General features: G+C 37.7%; 1 protein-coding gene and 1 long non-coding RNA gene across 2 annotated transcripts in view; one reads left to right on the forward strand and one right to left on the reverse strand.

Annotated features, from left to right (window-relative positions):
* Positions 1–15,449, forward strand: part of LOC119704590 — a 38,962-nt gene extending 23,513 nt beyond the window's left edge. The window contains exon 3 of the long non-coding RNA XR_005258006.1: positions 14,785–15,449. This is a non-coding gene — a long non-coding RNA (uncharacterized LOC119704590). The remainder of the gene's footprint in view (positions 1–14,784) is intronic.
* The window catches only part of COL4A4 (collagen type IV alpha 4 chain), a 64,602-nt gene that overhangs the window by 26,402 nt on the left and 17,772 nt on the right, over positions 1–20,428 (reverse strand). The window contains exons 8-26 of the mRNA XM_038146041.1: positions 19,741–19,809; positions 19,477–19,512; positions 18,691–18,753; positions 18,187–18,222; positions 17,978–18,019; positions 16,970–17,050; positions 15,505–15,558; positions 14,291–14,350; positions 13,635–13,679; positions 12,566–12,619; positions 8,513–8,582; positions 6,905–7,009; positions 6,176–6,340; positions 5,503–5,595; positions 5,005–5,168; positions 2,771–2,843; positions 1,369–1,475; positions 829–1,012; positions 172–240 (exon numbers count right to left, since the gene is read on the reverse strand). Coding sequence (XP_038001969.1) covers positions 172–240; positions 829–1,012; positions 1,369–1,475; positions 2,771–2,843; positions 5,005–5,168; positions 5,503–5,595; positions 6,176–6,340; positions 6,905–7,009; positions 8,513–8,582; positions 12,566–12,619; positions 13,635–13,679; positions 14,291–14,350; positions 15,505–15,558; positions 16,970–17,050; positions 17,978–18,019; positions 18,187–18,222; positions 18,691–18,753; positions 19,477–19,512; positions 19,741–19,809 — 1,570 coding nt within the window. The remainder of the gene's footprint in view (positions 1–171; positions 241–828; positions 1,013–1,368; positions 1,476–2,770; positions 2,844–5,004; positions 5,169–5,502; positions 5,596–6,175; positions 6,341–6,904; positions 7,010–8,512; positions 8,583–12,565; positions 12,620–13,634; positions 13,680–14,290; positions 14,351–15,504; positions 15,559–16,969; positions 17,051–17,977; positions 18,020–18,186; positions 18,223–18,690; positions 18,754–19,476; positions 19,513–19,740; positions 19,810–20,428) is intronic.

A 20,428-nucleotide genomic window follows, 5' to 3' on the forward strand; every position in this document is an offset into this window, starting at 1 on the left:
CTTGATTCTATTAGAGACTACATTCCTGTGTATTTGCACTTTTACATTTTGAAACATGTATTTTGTTGAAAAACTAGAACAGTAGCTTTTTAGGATAGCCTCTTTTCTTTAATTACCAACTTAAAATTCCATTTCAGTATTGATCAAAAATTCTCCTATGCATAAACATACCTTGAACACCTTTAAAACCCGGGGGACCTGGATTTCCAGGATATGGTGATGTAATGCAGACAGTTTCACCTGAAGCAAGACAGAGAAGAAACTGGCCTATTGACTTTGGATTAACTGGAGTCTGAGCACTGACTGTAATATTTCTGGGGAACTACCCAATCACATGTGCAAATGTGCAATGACTGTTTATGCACATTGTTATTTCCATATTACTGAAGTCTTCCATATTAAAATATATTTTTCTTGATACTTCCTATGAAACATTGGTGATATTTTAAATTGCTGTAATACATTTGTATTTTTTAAAGACAAAGTTTTTATAAATTGTCACTGCAATTTGTTTTACAGTACTCTCTATTGCAAGAAAGAATAATATTTTCTTTTTAATTCTATCTACAGCTATCAGTGCAGATTTTTTTTTTTTAAGCATTTTTATAACCAAAAAAAGCAGGCCAAGCTTTAAGTATAAATTGTGTTTTCCTATACATTAATATTATTTTCACTCTAAATGAATAGCACTATATGTATACATATAGATATACATATAGAATAATACATTAATATAATATATAATACATATTAAACCATAATGGGTGCCACCAAACATCCAAATGTGTATTCTGTTATTTCATTCTTAACATAGACATTCAAAATTACCTTTCTGGCCTTTTGGACCAGGTGGCCCAACATTACCCATGTCACCAAAGTCTCCAGGGCTACCTCTGGCTCCTGGAGACCCAGGAAGCCCCAAACCAGGCAATCCCATCTGGCCTTTTACCCCAGGAGGTCCCGGGAGCCCAGGGAATCCTTTATCACCCGGAATTGCTACTCCAGAATCGCCCTGAAATAAAAATTCTCAGTAAGAAGTGAAAAGAGCTAATTTCTCTCCTCTCTTAGATGATGAAAAAGCATGTTAGAGATTTATCTGGAGAAACACCTTCACAATGGAAAGACTACATGGATGACATTAGTATTTTTAAATACTCAAAGGCAATAGGAACAAAGGGGGTTGTGTATTTTTTGTTTCCTGACCCCATAGTATTGGCACACAGTATATGCAGAGATTATCATCAGGAATACCAAAATAAACAGTAATACTTACAAGAAACTAATTTTTTAATGGATAAAAACTTTCATGACCTTTCATAAGATAATATGTTAATTGAAACGGAAAAAGTCTGGGGAAGTCAAACATACCTCAGCTCCTTTTTCCCCTGGCAATCCTAGTTCCCCATCTCTGCCATCAAGACCTCTTTGGCCTGGAAATCCTGGAAGCCCAGTAGGTCCTCTTTCACCTTTTGATCCTTAAATTTTTTTTTAAAAAAAAAAAAAAAAATTGCAGTAATTTTAGGGGGAGGAGGTATTTCTGCTAAAAGAAATGCTGGGTAACCATTGACCATTGATCCTATCTTCATGATAATCCCCAGTCCTTGAATTCACATTCCTTAACAAGGCATTTTAGGCTTAGGAAGGCAGTTTGTAGTTGGATACCTGATGGAACAACTTGGTCTCTCTCTAAAAGAGATGTTCACAGGCACCACAGGAATGTGGCTTCTGTCTGTGCTATACATAGAGTAAAAATATTTCACTATTGAAACACGTCACAGATTTATTCTTGATTTCAGTGAAGTCAGGATATAGCAGTGCCATATGATGTAGAATATTTGCATCAATGTTCCCCAAAGGTTTTTGGCTTTTTCCTCCTGTGGATTTCTTTTGCACCAATATTTATGAGAAAATAACTTTTGCATCAAGGACAGTAAAACTATTCTAACACAAAGATTCATTCTGCTGTGTCAAGAAATCCTTTGCAAATAAAAGCAAATGTTTTTCCCTGTTCCAACATCTGTAAAAAACCCACAGGCATCCAAAGCTAAGCTAACTTTTCATAAACAATAAGAAGGACAATCGTCTGTAAATAACTATTTTAGCCTTTCTAACTAAGCTTTGCCATCAGATTGCTGTAATTTATTGTTCTCTTTTTCTTTTGCTTTTGCAAATCATAACCATAACTGTGGAGAGGTTTTGATCTATTTAATTACAAGAATTCCAGTTGTGCAACTGGTGGCCTATTGTTTCTCTTCAATGCCTGGTCAAGAGTAATTTTTAGAAATAGGAAAGGAATCTGAATAGTCATTGAAACTGAAGTTTTCCCAAGAAGGATGTTGGTGGTCTCTTTTGAGATAACAGCTGTGATATCGATATATGACAATTCAGGAGGTCATACTTCTGTTCAATAATATTTCTTCATTATTTCACAGTATTTGTATTCTGCTTAGTCTTTGCTGTACAGACCTCTGGAAGAACCCAGTTATCAAATGCATGACACAAAAAGTAATTTGTTTGCATTAATAACATGCTGTTAAAACTGTTTTATGGCTCAACTATAGAGAAAAAAAAACCACAAAACACTGTGTTGATCTTGTGTTTAGCAAGAAGAGATGGTACCAAGAGAGCAGTTTGGATATATATGACCTCTAGGTTTCAGTAGCTTACTGAGCTAATGGATTTAGTAAAGAGTAAATTATTGTTTTTCTCACACTATTGCCTAGACATTGTATAGGAAAACAAAAAGGTTAACAGTAAAATGTGTGTTTACCTTTTATTCTAACTTTGCCTGGATCACCCTTCTCTCCTTTTTCCCCATGCTGTCCAGCAGAACCAGGAGTCCCCTTATTGACAAAGAAAAGAGTTGTCAGTTTTCTCCAGCAAGGAATCAAAGTGGGAATTGAAGGGAAAATCAGATATCTATCTCTTGCATGGTTTCCCCAAAAAAGACCAATTAAAGTAACCAAAAGGACACACTGGTCTCTTTTGATGGTCAAAAAGAGGAGTGTGAATGGCACGTGGTCTGCTGCCTCTGCCACATGCACAGCAACATGACTGTGCTGGTTTTGCATTAATTGATATTTGGTGAGGAGGGAAGAAGCCACCCACAGAAATTATTTTTCTGAGAGGAGCTGCTGAGAGCTTCCTCCATGCCTAATAACACCAATCAGTGACTCATTTTGAATACTAACACTTTGCTAAACCACTAAAAAGCTGAACATGCCTCTGTGAACACACATGTTAAAAATGAACAAACCCCGGGAAATCTCAAACTGGCAAACCAAAACCACTACAACAACTGAAAGAAATTGTAGTGCCAGAGCACTGGGCCCACAGCTGCACAGATGTGGGACTGCAAATGTAAGAATATCAAGAGACAAATGATTCATTAACTCTTCCCACTGCTGACTTCAACCCACAACCCTCTGAGGAAGGGAATCTCTGGAGGGTGGTGACTGCTGGATGAGGCTGTCCTCCCAGAAGTGAACACAGCAGGAAGTAAGTGATGCTTTTTTTTTTTTGAATGAAAACTCACAAAGCTAACAATAAAAAATTTCATTTAGTTAGGTACATTATATTCTTAGATGAATATATGGCTTGACAGGTTGAGAGGGCAAAATAAATACTTTTCTATATTTTTATGCTGATTTTTGTTTTCAGCTGTCCAAGCAGGGTGTACTATTTGTATCATCTTTGGTCAAGGTCTGATATTGCAACAGTATATGTGGATCAAGACAACCATGTGAAATTTACACAGAAGTAAAAGGCCACTAAGGTACACACACTGGGGTATTATATAGGCAGCTTCCTCTGTTACTCAAAATCTTTCCCTTAAAAATAGGTGGAGCAAAACCAGTTTTTAATGTGATTGACAATTTTAAATCAGGCAGCAGACTTCTGAAAAATGTGTATCTGAAACTTGAAGTGACTATTTGTTACAATGTCGAGATCTTCAAGTAGGCAGCGATGAGTTATTAGTGTCTGAAAAGAAAATGAAATATTTGGGAAGAAAAGAGAGCAGAAAAATGGAGAAAAATGGTCCATTAGACCAAAGCACTTCTGTACTGAAGTGAATTATTTCCTTCCAAAGTGATTACTATGTCCTTGTTTCTCACTTAAGTAACCTAAGAACAGCAAAATTCAGGACAAGGCCTCAAGCCTTACTTCAGAGCCATAAGGGCTAAAATATACTCTCAAAAGTAACAAAAACATCAGAATCTCACATACATACACCACTCAGGTTATAGGGTTTTAACTAAAAAAAAGAGGGCAAATGTAAATCTTCTAATGAAATGATTGGAACTTGAAGGAGAGCTCTTCCACCTACTTCTCTCAGACTCATAATGGATTTGTTTGCTTTTTTCTCTTTTGAAAGAACATGTTCTGGAAACTTTTAAGGAATTCCTTATGTGAGCAAACAGTTCTGCTATTAAAACAAACCCAAATCTCAAAAAAATAAAACAAAAACCAACCAAGAACAACAACAAAAAAAAAAAGGCACAAAATACCCCTCTAAACATGCCTCTCAAAACAACCCAAAAACCCAACCATAATGCATCGGGTATAAAGCAGGGCATATCTACCTATATTTTCAAATAAAATCCTCTCACACACAAGAAAGTGTATTAAAAAAACCTTCTATTTGGCATTATTTTGGCATGCAGCATCCTGGATGTACATTCCATATGTCAGACCAGAAGAAGTAGATCAAAATCACAGCAAGAGCAATAAACTATCATATACTGTATTCCTAAAGCAGTTAGATTAAGTGGTGTTTTTGAATTACTGCTCACTCTGGGGACTAAGATTAACTATATGAAGCACATTAAAGAAAGTAAGTCTACTCCCAAAAGTAAAAGATTGTTTCACTAGACTGTAATAAGCTAAAGTAGATAAAAGTTCCAGATAGTTTTCCAGGGCACTTTCTCCACCACTCTGCTTAAATGCCACCTGAGTTGAGAGTTAGCTTGATGTTGTTTACTGAAGCTCATGAAAAGTACTCACAGGGAGCCCTGGTGATCCCACTGCACCGGATAAGCCTGGGTCACCCTTTTCTCCATGCCTTCCAGGGTATCCCATCTGTCCTTTCCTTCCTGGAGTACCTGGAGGTCCTTGCACACCACGGGGACCAGGAGGACCAGCACTACATGAGCAGAGGCCTTGACTTCCTACATGAAAGTGTCAAAATTACATTGAAATAGCTGAAAAATTCATACCCAAAAACTAATGCAGTCCTTTTTCTTTTCTGTGTGAGTAGTGCACCACATTTAGACCATTTTATCTCATGTTATCTCACCTGGAGAGGATTATCAGTCTCCCTTAACAGTGCTGAGTAACTCTGCACTGACAGGACTCTGCTGACTCAGAAGCACCAATGCCAACAGTAACTCTGTACCATGATGGGCCTAAACCTCCAAGTTACCATCAACTTCTTGCATATTTAGATTTGACACTCCTGGCAAAGGTTTCATACTCAAATTGTCGTTATCTGGGCCAACTTACCCTTCTCTCCTTTTGCCCCTTTTCTTCCTGGAAGGCCAATCTGACCTTTTGGTCCAGGTTCTCCAGGGATCCCTCTGTCAGTACAGATTACACCTATGAAAAAACAAATTTTCCAGCCAGTATTAAGTCAGGTTTACTGTTTCCCCAGCTTACGTCATGTGTCCCCCTCTCCCTTCTCTTGTTATTCTCACATAAGTTACAGATCTTATTAAATGTTTTACAGGTTGTTGCTTACAGATTATACTGCAACAGTATGGCTAGAGTTGATGCTGACACATTGCTTCTCATTGCCACTGCTTTTTTCTACTTAAAACTTTACTGTTTTCTTTTCTAAAGGATGCAGATTTGGGTTTCCTCCTCAGTATTTTTAACTTGAATAGTTAAGAAATGGTCTATTAGACCAAAGCACTTTTGTCTAATGAACCATTTTAAATTTTAGTTTTAATATATGTGTTACTTTTGTGGGTTTAAAATCACCCAGAAAACTATGAAAATCTTGAAATCTTGCTGATCGAGCTAATAGGAAAAATATGGTTCCAACATCCCATGAAAACTTTGAAATAGCTGTCAAAATGCACTTTTCACTTCTCCGTATTTGTAGCACCAACAAAAGCAAAGGATCCATTACTCTGCAGAATTCTGATCTTGTTATATGAATTGCTATTGAACCTACTGGGTAGTCCAGGTAAGCCTTGTCTTCCTGGCTGCCCTGGTAGGCCTGGTGGTCCAGGAAATCCTGGTCTTCCTGGAATTAATTCACCTGTTCCAGGCAAACCAGGGTCCCCTTGAAAACCTTGAGGTCCTGGTGCCCCACTTACTCCTGGCAGGCCAGGAAGACCTGAAAAAAAAAGAAAGGTAAACAGCCCACACAACATTAATGTGACATATCAAGGAGGAAACTACAGACCATTCAGGACTGCCCTGAAAAATAGCTTCTATATAACTAATGCTTGAATCCAAATCCTCAGGTTTTTCAGGAGCCACAAGAAAAGAGGTTCCTGCTATAGACCTTCAAATGCTTTTTTTCCTCCTTGCCTCCATTATTTCTTTTGCAGACTTCCCTGTTACTCCAGCTCCTCATACAGAGCAAAGCCATCTTCAGCACATCCCTTTATATCTTTTTGAGATGGAGAGCAGAAATTTTAAGCACAGCACTCCAGACACAGTTATACCATGGGTTTGCCATGGTAGTATTCTCCTTTTTCTTCTGTTCCTTTCCTAGTCATTTCACATGTTCTGCTTGGATAATTTTGGTTTTTTTCTGGCTATTAAGAGTTAATATTTTTACTGAACAGTCTTTGCAGTTGGTGACTTGCATTAAGCAAGACCAAAGAACAGTTTTCTTTCAGCTGCTTTCTTTCCTTCTGGTGTATAGTTCACATTTATACTCTACTTCTCTTACTTGTTCCATCATATCCTGGTCTTCCTAGAAGGCCTGAAGGACCAATTGGTCCAACTGACCCCATTTCACCGACAGGACCCGGAAATCCAGGATCTCCTCGTGGACCTTCAGAGAATTACAGAAACATGTGAGTTGAACACCTTATGGAATTGACAGCTTAAATCCAAATTAAGCTGCAATCAAAATTGTAATTTGGAAACTACACGAGAGTAAAATAACTTATGAAACATTTAAAAATGTGTAACAATTTAATTTTAAGGTGGGAGGATTTGGTTACTTTTCTATGGATTCCAGCCCATTTCACAAGCATATTTTTAACTCTTCATCACTTTGTAGAAGTATCTTTGTGCTATGTATTACAAAATATAATTGAGAGAAATGTTGAGAGAAATATTTGCCCAAAATAAACACATGTAGCATTTAAAATAAATATGGATTTCATGTTATGAGCTTTGGCAGTACACACAGGGAGGTCATTTCAGGATCACCTTAGCTGAAATTATTCAGATTTTTAAAATTATATTTTTTAAATTGCTACAAATAATAAAATTTAAAATTGCAAGTACATACTGATAAAGAAAACCTGAATCAGATGCAAACAACTTCATTAAACTGGAAAAATAAAATATTGGCAGTAGTTCTGTTCTGTATTGTTCTAAAGGCCTCTTTCTCTGAAGATTGTATCCATCACGGACCATGCACATGAGTGAATGTTACTTGAGATATTAAGCATGGGGTTGTTTGTTGTATGGGCTGGAAACCATGGAAGTCTATGCAAAAAAAAAATAATTTGTTTTAGGATGAGGCCCCTATCTTATGGGGAGGTTCTGCTGAACTGGGGTTTTGTTATAACTTACTTCTGTGATCACAAGAAATTTCTAGTGCTGTCCTAGAAATACAATGTATGATGAGCTCTCTGTTGAAATATTCTTACAAGACAAACTCTCCAAGCATTAGATGCAAAAGCACAACTTTGCAGACAGTAGACCTGGCTGTTCCCCACTGCTTCCTGCTATGAAATAAGAACTTCCACACATCTTTTCACCCATTAGATGAGCAAGATGGGGATAAAAGGAGATGGGACATTAAAACCCAGCCTGAGGTTTAGGGAGGAAGGTAATAAATTGACAGATACTCGGTTGGGAGTACGGGTCCCAGGATTTTCCCCCTGCAAACAGGAAGCTTGACTGTAGTCTAAAATCTGTGTGTTGTGGTAATACTGAAAACAGGAATCCTAAAGGACAATGGGAAGGCAGGTGTTCTTATTTGCTGTCCATTAACCAGGACGGGCTTATTTTTCATCGAATTTTTGTAGCTATGCTTAGGCCCAATAACAAGAGAGTCCTTCAGATCTAGTTGTGACTGTATGCACAAAGATCTTTCACACAAACAAACATTTAATGTGACACTTGTATGTTTAACATAGTTCCACGAAGATCAACAAGACACACAAACACATAACTTGGCCGAACCCACAAACACAGCCTTTGGCCACTGGGAGTATTTTAGGATTCTGTCCCCTGCACCCGTAGTGACCACTTTCACACACCTTAGCAAGCAGGTCCTGCCCTTTATACAGCACAAAGACTAGTCAAAAATAGATATAACCTTTTATAGGAAGCAGTGGAGTTCCAACAGCTCCAGGAGGACCTGGGGGCCCTTTTTCTCCTGGATCCCCCTGTAAAAGTCCAGAATAAATTTTTTTATATACAAATATATGGTGTACTAGAATGTAAATGAACATTTCAACAGTGGGGAGATATGTAAGGATGTGACACACACGGCCCAAGAAACTTGATTTTGACACTTTGCAGCATTTAAAACCAAGCAAAAAGATTTAACATAATCATTATCTTTCAGGATACCAGTAGCTAAACAGTAATATAGCAATCACACATATCTATTTGACTCTTCAGAACATGTGACTGCTATATTTGATTTCATTCATTTATTGTAGATATACAACTACAGTAAATCAGTATCCATTGATTTAACAACCAATCTGTAAATAAAAATTCCAGAAATTCTATATCAGAATTAGGACATTATTTCTATGACAGAAAAGCATAAAGAAAAACAGTTTCACTGTCTAACAGCTGTTATCAATGGTAAGAGATACTCAAAGCTCTTATAAGAAGTTTAAAACATCTGCATTAGGGAAACATGAAAGTGCTTACTAATGGTGAGGAAAATCATTTCTGTTTGGAGGTTTTCTAAATTAACTTGGATTTTGCTACTTAGAATTGCAAGTGAAGTGGACTTTAAGGAAGTTTTTCGTGTGGCAAATTGTATTAGACCTTTTGCTTTGTAGATTACAAATCAGCTCTCCTTTTTCAGCAAATGGGAACTAAGGAAACAAGAATGTTAATGTGGGAACTGTGTAGTGAGGCTGCATTCCCAGACTGGACTGCAGGGCCTTTTAGGACACAGACCAGGAGAACTGGATACCCATTCTTACACAAGTGAAAACAAGGTCTCTATGCCTCTATCTTGGCTTTTTTTTTTTTTTTTTTTTTTTTTTTTTTTTTTTTTTATGGTGTCTCTACAGCAGTTAGTTCTGTCACTGACTGCTGCCTTCTTGATCTCTGGCCTGTTTCCTTTGTCTGTATCTTGCAGAATGAAAAAATATCCTTGTGTCATCTTTAGTTCTTTTAAACAGGAACATAAATCTGTCTTCCCTAATGACACAGAAGAACCTTCTGTGTGGCAGGAAAGAAAAAGTAAAACTAGTATTTTTCCTCCTCTGATAAATTTAGAAGGGATTTTGAGCTTTAAAATTAATTTAATGATGATAAATAAAGATGTGTATAATAGATGTATTTGGCCCAAGTCTTATATAATTTTCATGCTGATTTTAAAATGACACAACCAGAACACAAGAAAGAACTGAAGAGTAATGAGCCAATGTCAAACATGTCTGTTCTTGGTATCTCAAGTAATAAACTCCAGTTGTGGTCTCTGAAAATCTGTTTTTAGGCTGTTAGGGCTAATGACCCTCTCTGGCTGGCAGCTGCCTATTTGCTGTGTTTTCACCATTGGTACACTCCTACACAATGGCATAGATCTGTTTAGATTATTTAGTTGACTGATATTGTTTTCTCTTCCCATAAAAACTTCAGGAAACTCAACTTGCTGACAGTTTATTTTAAAAAAAATTGTGTTGCCAGCATCCAGGCTTAGGCATCAAAAGCTATGGCAACAATTCCTTGAAGTCCACTCTTTGCTTTTAGCAACAGTTAGCATTTTTTAAAGAGGAAATCTACTTTCAATACAACTGTTTTGTTTTTTTTTTTCCTGAGTCTCTATACCTTAAATCTGAATGCATCTTAGATTTTCTATGAACATGTTTGTTTCACAAAAATCTTCACAAGGACAGGCTATTCCCAGGAGAAGTTATAATCATATTCTTGTTCCTTTGGTGCACGTGATTTTTAGTGGATCATAAGCAACAGCTGGTGAGGGCAGCTGAACAGTTGATGCAGCCTGGATAGGACTGTCCCTTTTTCAGGAATAATCAGATTTCTCCAATGGTTTCCCAATCAAAACTACAGCATCTGTGCAATCACTCAGAATTTTGCATATCTGTAGTAGTTACTCTTTTTTTATTAAGTTGTGTCTATAACTGATTTGATTTCTTTTGCTCTGGGCACTAGCAATTGTAATTTCATCTTTCTGATTCATTACTACAGGACTTCAATCATTTCCCAAAACCTACCAACAATTAATTACATTTTTGTTTACTGCTTGTAGTGTTAAATGATGGCTGCTCAGGCTCTGGGCTAATCAATGGAGTCTGAGGAATGCACTGTTCTGTCCATAACATGACTTGTCTCCAGTTTGTAAATTAATTAAAACAATATGTACATCAGGGTGAGAACTTTTTAAAAACAAAACACTTAAGATTTGATTCTAGATTTTGGGAGTATTGGACTGAAATGAATTTTCAGTTTAAATCTGATATGCAATGTTTCAGTTTAATTAGTATCTAAATGAAATCACTGTGTGTGAAGTTGATAACAGCCAAAGGGGATGAAAAGTAACATCTGTGGGCAATTTTTTCCCCTGGGTATGACCACATAATTATAATCTTGGCTGAAGAAGCTGGACTAGCATTCTCCTGGCAGTCCTAACTTTGAAAGTAAGTCTGTGACTAAGCCAGATGTTTTTATTGTACTTTGACTTATTTACTTTATGTGTTTGCCATTTCTCATTTGTAAACATGCTTTGAAAAGCTGTCTGTTGCTTTATATTTATGTGCTTTCTACTGTGTCTTTAGCTGTATACTACTTATGACAAGTTTGCACCAGCCACAGTTTACTTCTTTGTGTCACCACAGATTGTGTAGAGCGTGTTCCAATCTTAATCTTTAGTTTATAATACAGATAGATGACTTTTGTGCAAATCTCTTTAAGAAAATTTACTGGCTTATATGCAGCTTTCAAAACCAAAAATTATATCAGAGGGAAATAAACACTCCTCGACTTTTGTATTCCAGAATATTTAAGCCAAGTTCATTAGCATCGCAATTGCTGCAATTATGTTTTTGTTCTCTGTACTGTGATAATAACTTTGATGAGCTTTATCAACCTTGGTGTCTCTGCTGATGATTCTGTCACCCACCTTCTGCATTGCAGCATTTCATTTCTCCTCTTGCTCGTACACTGCTGACCACTTGGACCCTATCCCAGGACTCCTGAGGCCTTTCCCCCTGGCTAGACTCACTGCTGCTTTGCTCCCTCCAGGGTAGCATCCAGAACTGCTTTTTAATTCTGAGTGCTTTAGCATTGTAGATTCCATAGGAAATATAACAGTTCCATTCATTCAAGTCTTTGCTGTTACTCAGAATTAAAATATGATCCAGTAGTCAGAATTACATTGGTTCTGCAGTCTGCAGAAGAAAATTCCATAAACTTCTGTCCTGAAATATCACTAGACTGGCATCTGGGTCTTCTAAAATTGTTGTAAGCATCTCTTCCACACTTTAAATATTTTCCTGTTTTACTGCTTAGCCCTGGGATATGACATCTACACTTCTAATCCCTAATGGAAAGCAGCAGGTATTGTAAAACAAAAGGCAGTTAGTGTCATCTAAGGGAGCCAAAGTAGGAAATGTTTAAACACAGCTGGTGTGAAGAAGTCCACTTCCTTACCATTCTGGTAAACATCTTGGAACAATTACTTCAGTGAACAGATTGAAAACACGCCAAGAGATTTTGGTAAATAGTGCAAACAGGCCCATCTGAATGGAATTTTGCCACCTCATTTGGGGCCAGTTTTCATCCTCGTTTACAGGATCATACTGTTAACTAAACAGCAGCTTCCTATACCTCCCAGGGGAATGCAGCTCAACAGTGAATATCTTGCAGAGTACTACAATTCATGGATTAGGTTGCTATCCTGGTATACTTACAGGTAACTATTAGGGTTAACAATTCCTATAGTATGTAAAATAGAATTTCCACTCTCACCTACACCAGCTAGGAATGTTTTCTTACATTGCTGTTTACTACCATGGTGATGAATAACTATAACTATCATGAAAACAGTAAACCTTAAAAGAAATTATGACTGTATAAAAGGAAATGGCCTGATAAGTGGGTACATTTGGAGGAAATACTGGCACAGAGGGGAGTGGGGTGTGAATGTGTCACATTTTTTTACCTGAATGCCTGGATAGCCAGGTTGTCCAGGAAAACCAGCAAATCCTGCTTCACCCTGGAAAGGATCACATAAATACAATTTGATTAATCAGTTAAGACATAATTAATTGAGTAAAATCCAGTAAGGCAGTTATACAGTACCATCATGTTATAATTGTGCCCACAGAGAATTCAGTGGGTTTGTACAGAAGGTGGTGTTTCACAGACTCTCCTGTGTTGGAAAATTCACAGCATGTATTGCCAGGTTATTCAGACAGTGCTCAGCAGATTCAGCAAAGCTGGGGCACAGAATTAGCTGGAATACATACCAGCAGTCTCTGATAGACTGTCTGCTTAACACAGCTGAAATTGGTTTGCTGCTTGTTGAATGATTCTCTTAAACTACTGAATGGAAAGCAGCTGCACATCAGCTCTCTTCTCTTTTTATGATTTTCTAATATACTCATCCAGCCAGTACTCAAACTCTTTAGGTAGGCAAGAGTGAAAAACAAAGTGAAAAGCATTTTTGCAGGTGAAACAGTCACCTGAAGCATAACTCTAGAGGCAAATATTTATACATTATGTGATTTATGAACAGCATGATCACTATCTTAACTACAGTTGGGCAAGATACAGATCTATATACATACATCTGTTGTTCTTTATTCCAGTAAGATGTTGTAAGTTCATAAGCAAAATTTAGCAGACTTAGCATCACTGGAATTTCTCAAGCCAGAAACATGCGCAAAACATGCATGCACCACAAAATTACACAAACAATGTCACCGTAAAAAACAAAGTTAACATGCTGCATAACTTTTCTATTATGCTGCATGTGTGTCCCACTGACTTTTCCTCCTCCTTGCAACTTCAGATTCCATTAGCAAATTTCAGCCAATTTTTATAGTGGCAGAAATTCAAAGACACAGAGTTCATGCAGCTTCTGTGGCAACAGGTAGCAGAAGAGAAAAGAAGGAATGCAATCTGATCTGTGAAGTATGTGGAAATTCCAAATCTGCACAAATCCACAGAAAACAAAATCTCATTGATCCCACTGTTCAGGGAGCTGCTTATATTTTCTGCCTTCATACCTTCATTCCAGGAAAACCTGCAGGTCCATAAGAACCAGGATGACCCTAATAAAAGCAAGGAGACTGTAAGCTAAAACAGCAAAAACTTATTTAAAATTAAACCTATTCAGAACTGCTGATAGTTAATGTTACAGATAAATATTACTTGGGATATCTTCCAAAAACTTTGAAATGCTTTTGCAAATAGTTTCTGTGAGAAATGGACAAGAATTAGAACTGTAGACCAAAGCAAACCAGTCAAGTTTTCACTTAATTTTTTTACCATATTGCATCAAGCACAGTAGTGGAATGCTGCTCCTCTTCAGCACTGTTAGGCAAACCCAGCACAAGTAAAGTTGCTGTAAAAAACTGCCATCAACATGTATGGAGAACATTAAAATTACTGTGTTAGTACTGTGCTGTTCCAGAGCACCTTTGTGCTGGTCCAAATATTTAGAGGATAACCCTACAGATTTACTTTCTTTCCAAGGAAAGTCTGTATGAGCTTATGTTTAAGTCTGAGACAGGGTAAATTCCAGGGCAAGTCTCCTAAATATTCTGTAAAGGAAGCATGACAGATTAGTTGAAAAAATCCTTAAAGTCTTTCTTGAAATTGCAAACTTGAACTGCCTAATTATTGTGAATTTGTGATATAATTTATTGTGCAACTTTCTTACCTGCAATCCAGGGAATCCAGGAAGGCCTTTTTCACCTTTTTCTCCTCTCCCAAGTATGCCCTAGAGCAGTCAAAATAGTTTTTTTAACCAAGATTCTCAGTGAAGTATTTTAATACATTTTAATTGTTGTGCATGTGTACTAAATGATGTATACATTAAATTGATGGATCTTGTTTCACTTGTGTGGCTCAGTCACTGGGGCTGACTTCACACAGCATCACCAGCAGAGCCTAAGTAGCTCCAGTTACATGAGGAACCTGCTCTGGTCTCTTCTCTAAGCTTCATATTATTTCAGCAGTTGAATTTGTATATCTTTTTTCTAAAGTTTTGGACATTGTTTGAGCTACTTCAGTTGATTTCTCTGTTCCTGCTTATGACTAACAAGTGCATGTATTATCACCTACATAGACAACTAGTACTGGAGCATGCATATAAAGCCCATCTTTTTCAATATAAATATGATAGAAAAAGATTAGCATTGTTCTCTTTTCCAGTGCCAAGTAACAGTGGTCTTTTTGTGATGGAAAATGATGGAACTTCTGAAAAAGTGCCAGACTTACAACTCAGAAAGGTGATGTTTGTGCTTCTCGTTTCTTCTCTTCTGCTACAAAGCTAAATAAGTTTTTAACATAAACTAGTCTCTTTCTATTGCCTCAAATTTCCTCTTTTCTTCTGAGATCTGGCAGCTTCCTGCCTATGGATTTTCCTCTTCCAGCACCTCAATGTTTAAATTGATCATGTTGACAGAAAGAAAAGAAAATGTAAAATAGACAGTAAAAAGCAATCCTCTCTCCAAACAGGTGACTCTGCCTTCTCTACCCTTGGGGATATCCACAATGTCAAGTTCAAGCCTTTCCTCAACCTTCTGTGGTAAATATACACCATGCCCTACTAGAACACATTCAGATCATCCCTTGTTTCTCTTCTTGAGGAAAAATAATCTATACTTGTATTTTCTTCACAGTTCCAATCCATTATGTCAACAGCCCAACTGGCAACAACACGACTTTTTGCTACCAGGCAACACTCAATAGGTATGTCTAAAACAGACTCAGAAAGATTTTCCAAAGGGTTTTGAAATATTTTTGCTTTCACAGTGACTTAGGCGGTGATTAAATTTCACAGCAAAAAAAATGCTGTGCTTTAGAAGTTTAACACAATAACCACACAAGAAATTTGCCAGCACCATGGGAAAAAAATGTCCCATTACTTACTTTGGGTCCACGTGGCCCTCTGTATCCTGTTACCCCAGGTAATCCTTTTTGGCCCTACATATAAAAGGAAAGTTTTTGTGTATATTATTATGCAGGATATGTCTATGTGCTGCTTAAGTTTTTTAAAGCCCTACTCTGAATTAGAAGTGTTAAACAGTATGTTTTTTAGCACTGGGTGTATTTCTTTAGGTGTCCTAGACACAAGAAAAGCAAGAAAAACATTTATGTACTTATCTTTATTTCTGTTAATGCTGTTAAACCAGCATAATGACTGTGGAGGGAGATATATGTATCTTTTCACTTACAAGCATCAACAAGTCAGGGGTTTGTTCCTACAAACATGCACGACAGTAGTTCTTTTTAATTTGCTGCTCTTCTTGGCTTGATGCAAGTACCCACAAGCACAAATCTACACTTTTGAGCACAGCCCCAGTCTGAATGGCTGCTTACATAGCCATGATTGTGTCATGTTGTAGAGCAGCAAATGTCCCACTTCACAGGAACCTGGGGAGTTTATGGAGGTTCTTTTGGTCCTTTCCCTCTCTTCCTATATCTGTATAGCAGCTGTTTGCAGGATCAAAGCCCAAAGTCCAACATGTGAAATCTACTGGTTCCCTGAGTTGAGGCTGCAAGGAGCTGGCAATGTCAACTTCACCTTTTCATTTGTGTATTTGAGGAAATCAGACTTGAGAATGCAGAGGGCTCTGTAACAATATAGGGCTCTGTAACACAGTTTTTGTTTAAAAAAATGTGGGTTACAAACATTCTAATGTTCTAAGCCACTCAGCTGTAGCTAGGGTAGGTGTGATCTTGAAGAAGTGCAAGTTGTTCAGGAAAGTTTTGGATGCTCCATTCTTGGAAATGTTCAAGGCCAGTTTGGATGAGGCTTTGAACAACCTGGTCTAGTGGAAGGTGTCCCTGCCCATGGCAGAAGGATTTGAACTAGCTGATCTTTAAGGACTCTTCCAACCCAAATGATTCCATTATTCTGTGATAAAACTTGCAATAAAAATTGACAACAAAATCACACTTAATTTTTACATTAAAGAAAGCACCCTAGAAGGATTAGGGTTAGTTCAAAACTGTAGATTGGAGTAGAGTTGCCAGTGATATGCAAAATTTTAAGTATTAGTGAAAAGCCACAAAGAGATTCAACAGCAAAGTAACCAAATTTGCCAAGATGCCTGAAACATGATTTGCTAATGACAAAAACTGAAGAAAACCAAAGCAAGGGCAATATCTCCTTTCTGCATCAAGATAGTCTTCCCTCCAGAACATGAGCTAAAGCACACGTGGGGTGTCCTCTCCTGAAAGCTTGTAGGAAGGGTGCTGAACACAGGATTCTGCTGCAGCTGATGGTTTCTTACAGAAAGATAGGTATGTCTTATGCCATCCTTGCAAAAATTATATCCCAGTATTGTACTTGCCAGGTTGAGCACTGTTAAATATGATGACAAATTAATACCTTTTGTCCTTTGAACAGCTGTGCTCCAGGAGGTCCAACTAACAGCGGTGACCCAGGTGGCCCAGGCAGTCCGATGTCGCCCTGTGGAAGCCAAAGCAACAGCAGAGATGTCCCATGTAGCATTTCAGTGACACTCAGCTTGTTTTTCTGTTGTACCATAGCACTGCATATTTCTGTACTCACTGAAAATGTACTAATTACCTGCAGATAAAGGTTTGCACTGAGATCTGTAAGCCTCTTTACCATCTGCTCAGATGAGTAAGGCTGGCAATATAATCTCCTATTCTCCTGACTCATTAAAATTGATGTTACAGCTAAGGAAATAAATGAGAATGCTGGCTCCTGCTCCAAATCTGCTGTGGAGATAGTAGTTACAGGACTGTCAAATCTCTTATGTTTACATACAGTCTCTCATGTTCTAGACCAGAGCCTTTGAGCACAAGACCTTGTGAATGTAAAATGAAATTATTGATTTGCTGTGGAAAGTTGTGTGTGTTAGACACTTGCACCCATTCTAAGAACTGACTAGACCAATTCATAGAAGAAATATCAAATATTCCACATTGGTTCTATATATCCTGAATATGCTAATATAGGTGGAGACTGGTAAAGAACTATTATTATGTGCTTTGTACACCCTTTCCTTGACGTCTGTTCTGCACTTAGCAAAAGATGAGATTCAGGGACTGATCTGGTCCAGCCCCTGTCACTAAGTAATCACAAACACCGTTGTTGACACCTAGGCAGTGTCTGTTCAGGATGTATGTAAAATGCTCTGTAACACTGATGGGTGCTTTTCAAAATCTTCAGAACGTGCTTGATTCCTGAATGCAGCTCACTGAAGGAATTCCTTCTGCTCAAAATTAATTGATTCAATAACTTCTTCTGTTCTAACATGATTAGCAGGACACAAAGCCACAAATTAATGGGTTCCAGGGAACTCAACAAGACTCTATTATTCTTCTAACTGTACAGCAATAACATATTTAATATTATTTGTTTTCTTACCGGCTCCCCCTTTTGTCCATCCACTCCAATCCCTGGATTTCCCTAATTGATAAAGAATGTACACAGTTTCAGCATGATCAGAAAATACTTACATTAGAGTTTAATCAAGTAACTCTTTTGAAAAACTTGATAACAAATAAACAAAAGGAACACTCCAAATACTTGTATAAATTATTATTTCACTAACAGCTTCAGAAGATATTACCTACCTGTTCACCTGGCAAACCAGGGTAACCTGGAACACCCTTTAAAAGAGAATGAAGACAAGTCAATATGTCTGATTTAGAGACAGGTTTTGAAAATTATTTCCTCTTGCTCACAGGACCTAGCGGCAGAATTTTCTCTTGGGGTGTACCTATTCTAAAGTGCAATTTACTTCACTTGGTCACTGCTTTCAGGGGGGCTGACCTCTGGTTTCCCCCTTTCCTGTCTCCCACAGGTGGTCTTGGGAAAAGGAAAAGGGGTTAAGGAGAGAGCACTAAGAGCATTTCTCCATGACCAGAGACTGCCAGGATGAAACATGTTCACACAGACATGGGAAGGAACAACACAGTCCTCAACTTCCAAAATCATAAGGTAAAGCAAAAATCTATCTTATTACCTGCCCAAAAATTACTTTTAGGCTTTGATTCACATTAAGGCAAGTTCTAAAATGGGTAGACAAGAATGAATGCATATCCTAAGGCAAGGCTGTATAACTGTGGGGATCTTACAGGCAAGCCTGGATGGCCTGGGTATCCAGATGGGCCCGTTGTACCTCTTGAGCCCCTAGGTCCCTGGAAAAGATTGAAAAAGGTCTTTTTGTGAACATAGAAACAACTTGCTCCTTTCTACACAAACCTAGCCCCTCTAAAACACCTTGCACTCAGCCTACTCGCCACTGGATTCCACCCACAGCCCAAAGCTTACACCATGCCTGAAATCTCCCTGTGACTAGAGCAACCCAGCACCAGCTTCTGGGTAATGCTGGATAAGGCACAGTTCTATGTTATTAATGCATTAATTGTCAGCAATTGTGCTATGGTGCAGGGACTTGATACAATTCATCAGTGAATGCCTTTTTGAAGGGTATAACAAGAGGAACCCAAAGCCATCAAGAATGTGATTCAGCAACAAAATTAAACTCTCTTCTTCTTTCATGTTCTTATGGCTGGAATATCATAGAGTGCTGCATATTCTTGCACACCCACCAGACACTGTAGTAGAAGATTTCACGTCTTGAATTTCACAGAGAAAACATTCTGTGAATACCAGGGCAACAGCTGCTCCACACACTGCTAATGCAGGTGAGGATAGTCTGTTTCTACTCCCTTTCAGCCAACATGAACTGGCCATGGGAAAAGACTGCACAGACTTGATGTTTCTCAGACTTTATTCTGGAATTTTGCTATTTAAGGCATGCAGAGAGAAATCCCAATATTTCTTACTACACTAAGGAGAAAAAATTGAAGATCTTCAAGACAAAAAGTAGTTATATAGAACCCACTGGCTGTACTTACGGGCATGCCAGGGGGTCCAGGATCACCTCTCTCTCCCTGTAATGACAATCACTTAGCAAATGAACCAGTTCATGCTTTCTTGTCGGTATTTTTTAAATTTACAGATATTAAGATCATAAACTTGCTGTTAGAGTTGTATATATGTTTTTAATTTCTTTTTTTTTTCCACTAAGTTTTATAATTAGTGAGGAGTAATGGAACAATTAGATTTACCATACATGTTTTCCTAGAAATAGATTATTTTTTTCACAATCAGATACTTACCGGAAGTCCTTTTCCAAAATGTAAAATATACACTGAATTTCCTTTTTCTCCTTTTTGCCCTGGAATTCCCTTTAAAGAAAAAGAGTCTTTTAAAACATGATCCACTTACTGATATCCTGCATTTCCATGGAGAATGTATAACTTCTCAGGCTGTGACTTTCTGGTGCCCCTATATCACCAGGTAATCCACTAGGGTCATGAACTATCATTTTATCTAACAAAACCTTCTGTACAGCTGAGCAAACCAGGTTCCCACAGCTTCTGGACTCCTGCTCTGTTAAGGTGCTCCTTGGCACTTGAGTCCTTCAATATTCTACAGTCTTCATAAATCTTATTTTATTTAGCTCTCACTAAACACATTTGATTTTTCATGTGAAGTGCAGTTGTTTTTATTGTGTTACTTAAAAAATTTCAGGGAAGCTGTCAGACCAACTAATCAGCTCTTATTAATTCAGAACTATTTATTCATTGTTTCTGCAGTAAATCAAAGACTGGTGACTAGAACTGGTGAGCAAAATTTCTTTGGAGCTACAGTAATTTATTTCCCTTAATGACAAGAATCTTTTTATCTTCAGTAGTTGAGTACTGCTAACAAAGCTACTTAAGCAATTTTAAAGTGTCTTCCATTTTACCAGATAAAGGAAACAAATATTAAAGTGCTAATTTCAAACATTTTAACTGTGGAATG

This window comes from Motacilla alba, chromosome 9 (assembly GCF_015832195.1).
Source record: "Motacilla alba alba isolate MOTALB_02 chromosome 9, Motacilla_alba_V1.0_pri, whole genome shotgun sequence".
Taxonomy (NCBI): domain Eukaryota; kingdom Metazoa; phylum Chordata; class Aves; order Passeriformes; family Motacillidae; genus Motacilla; species Motacilla alba.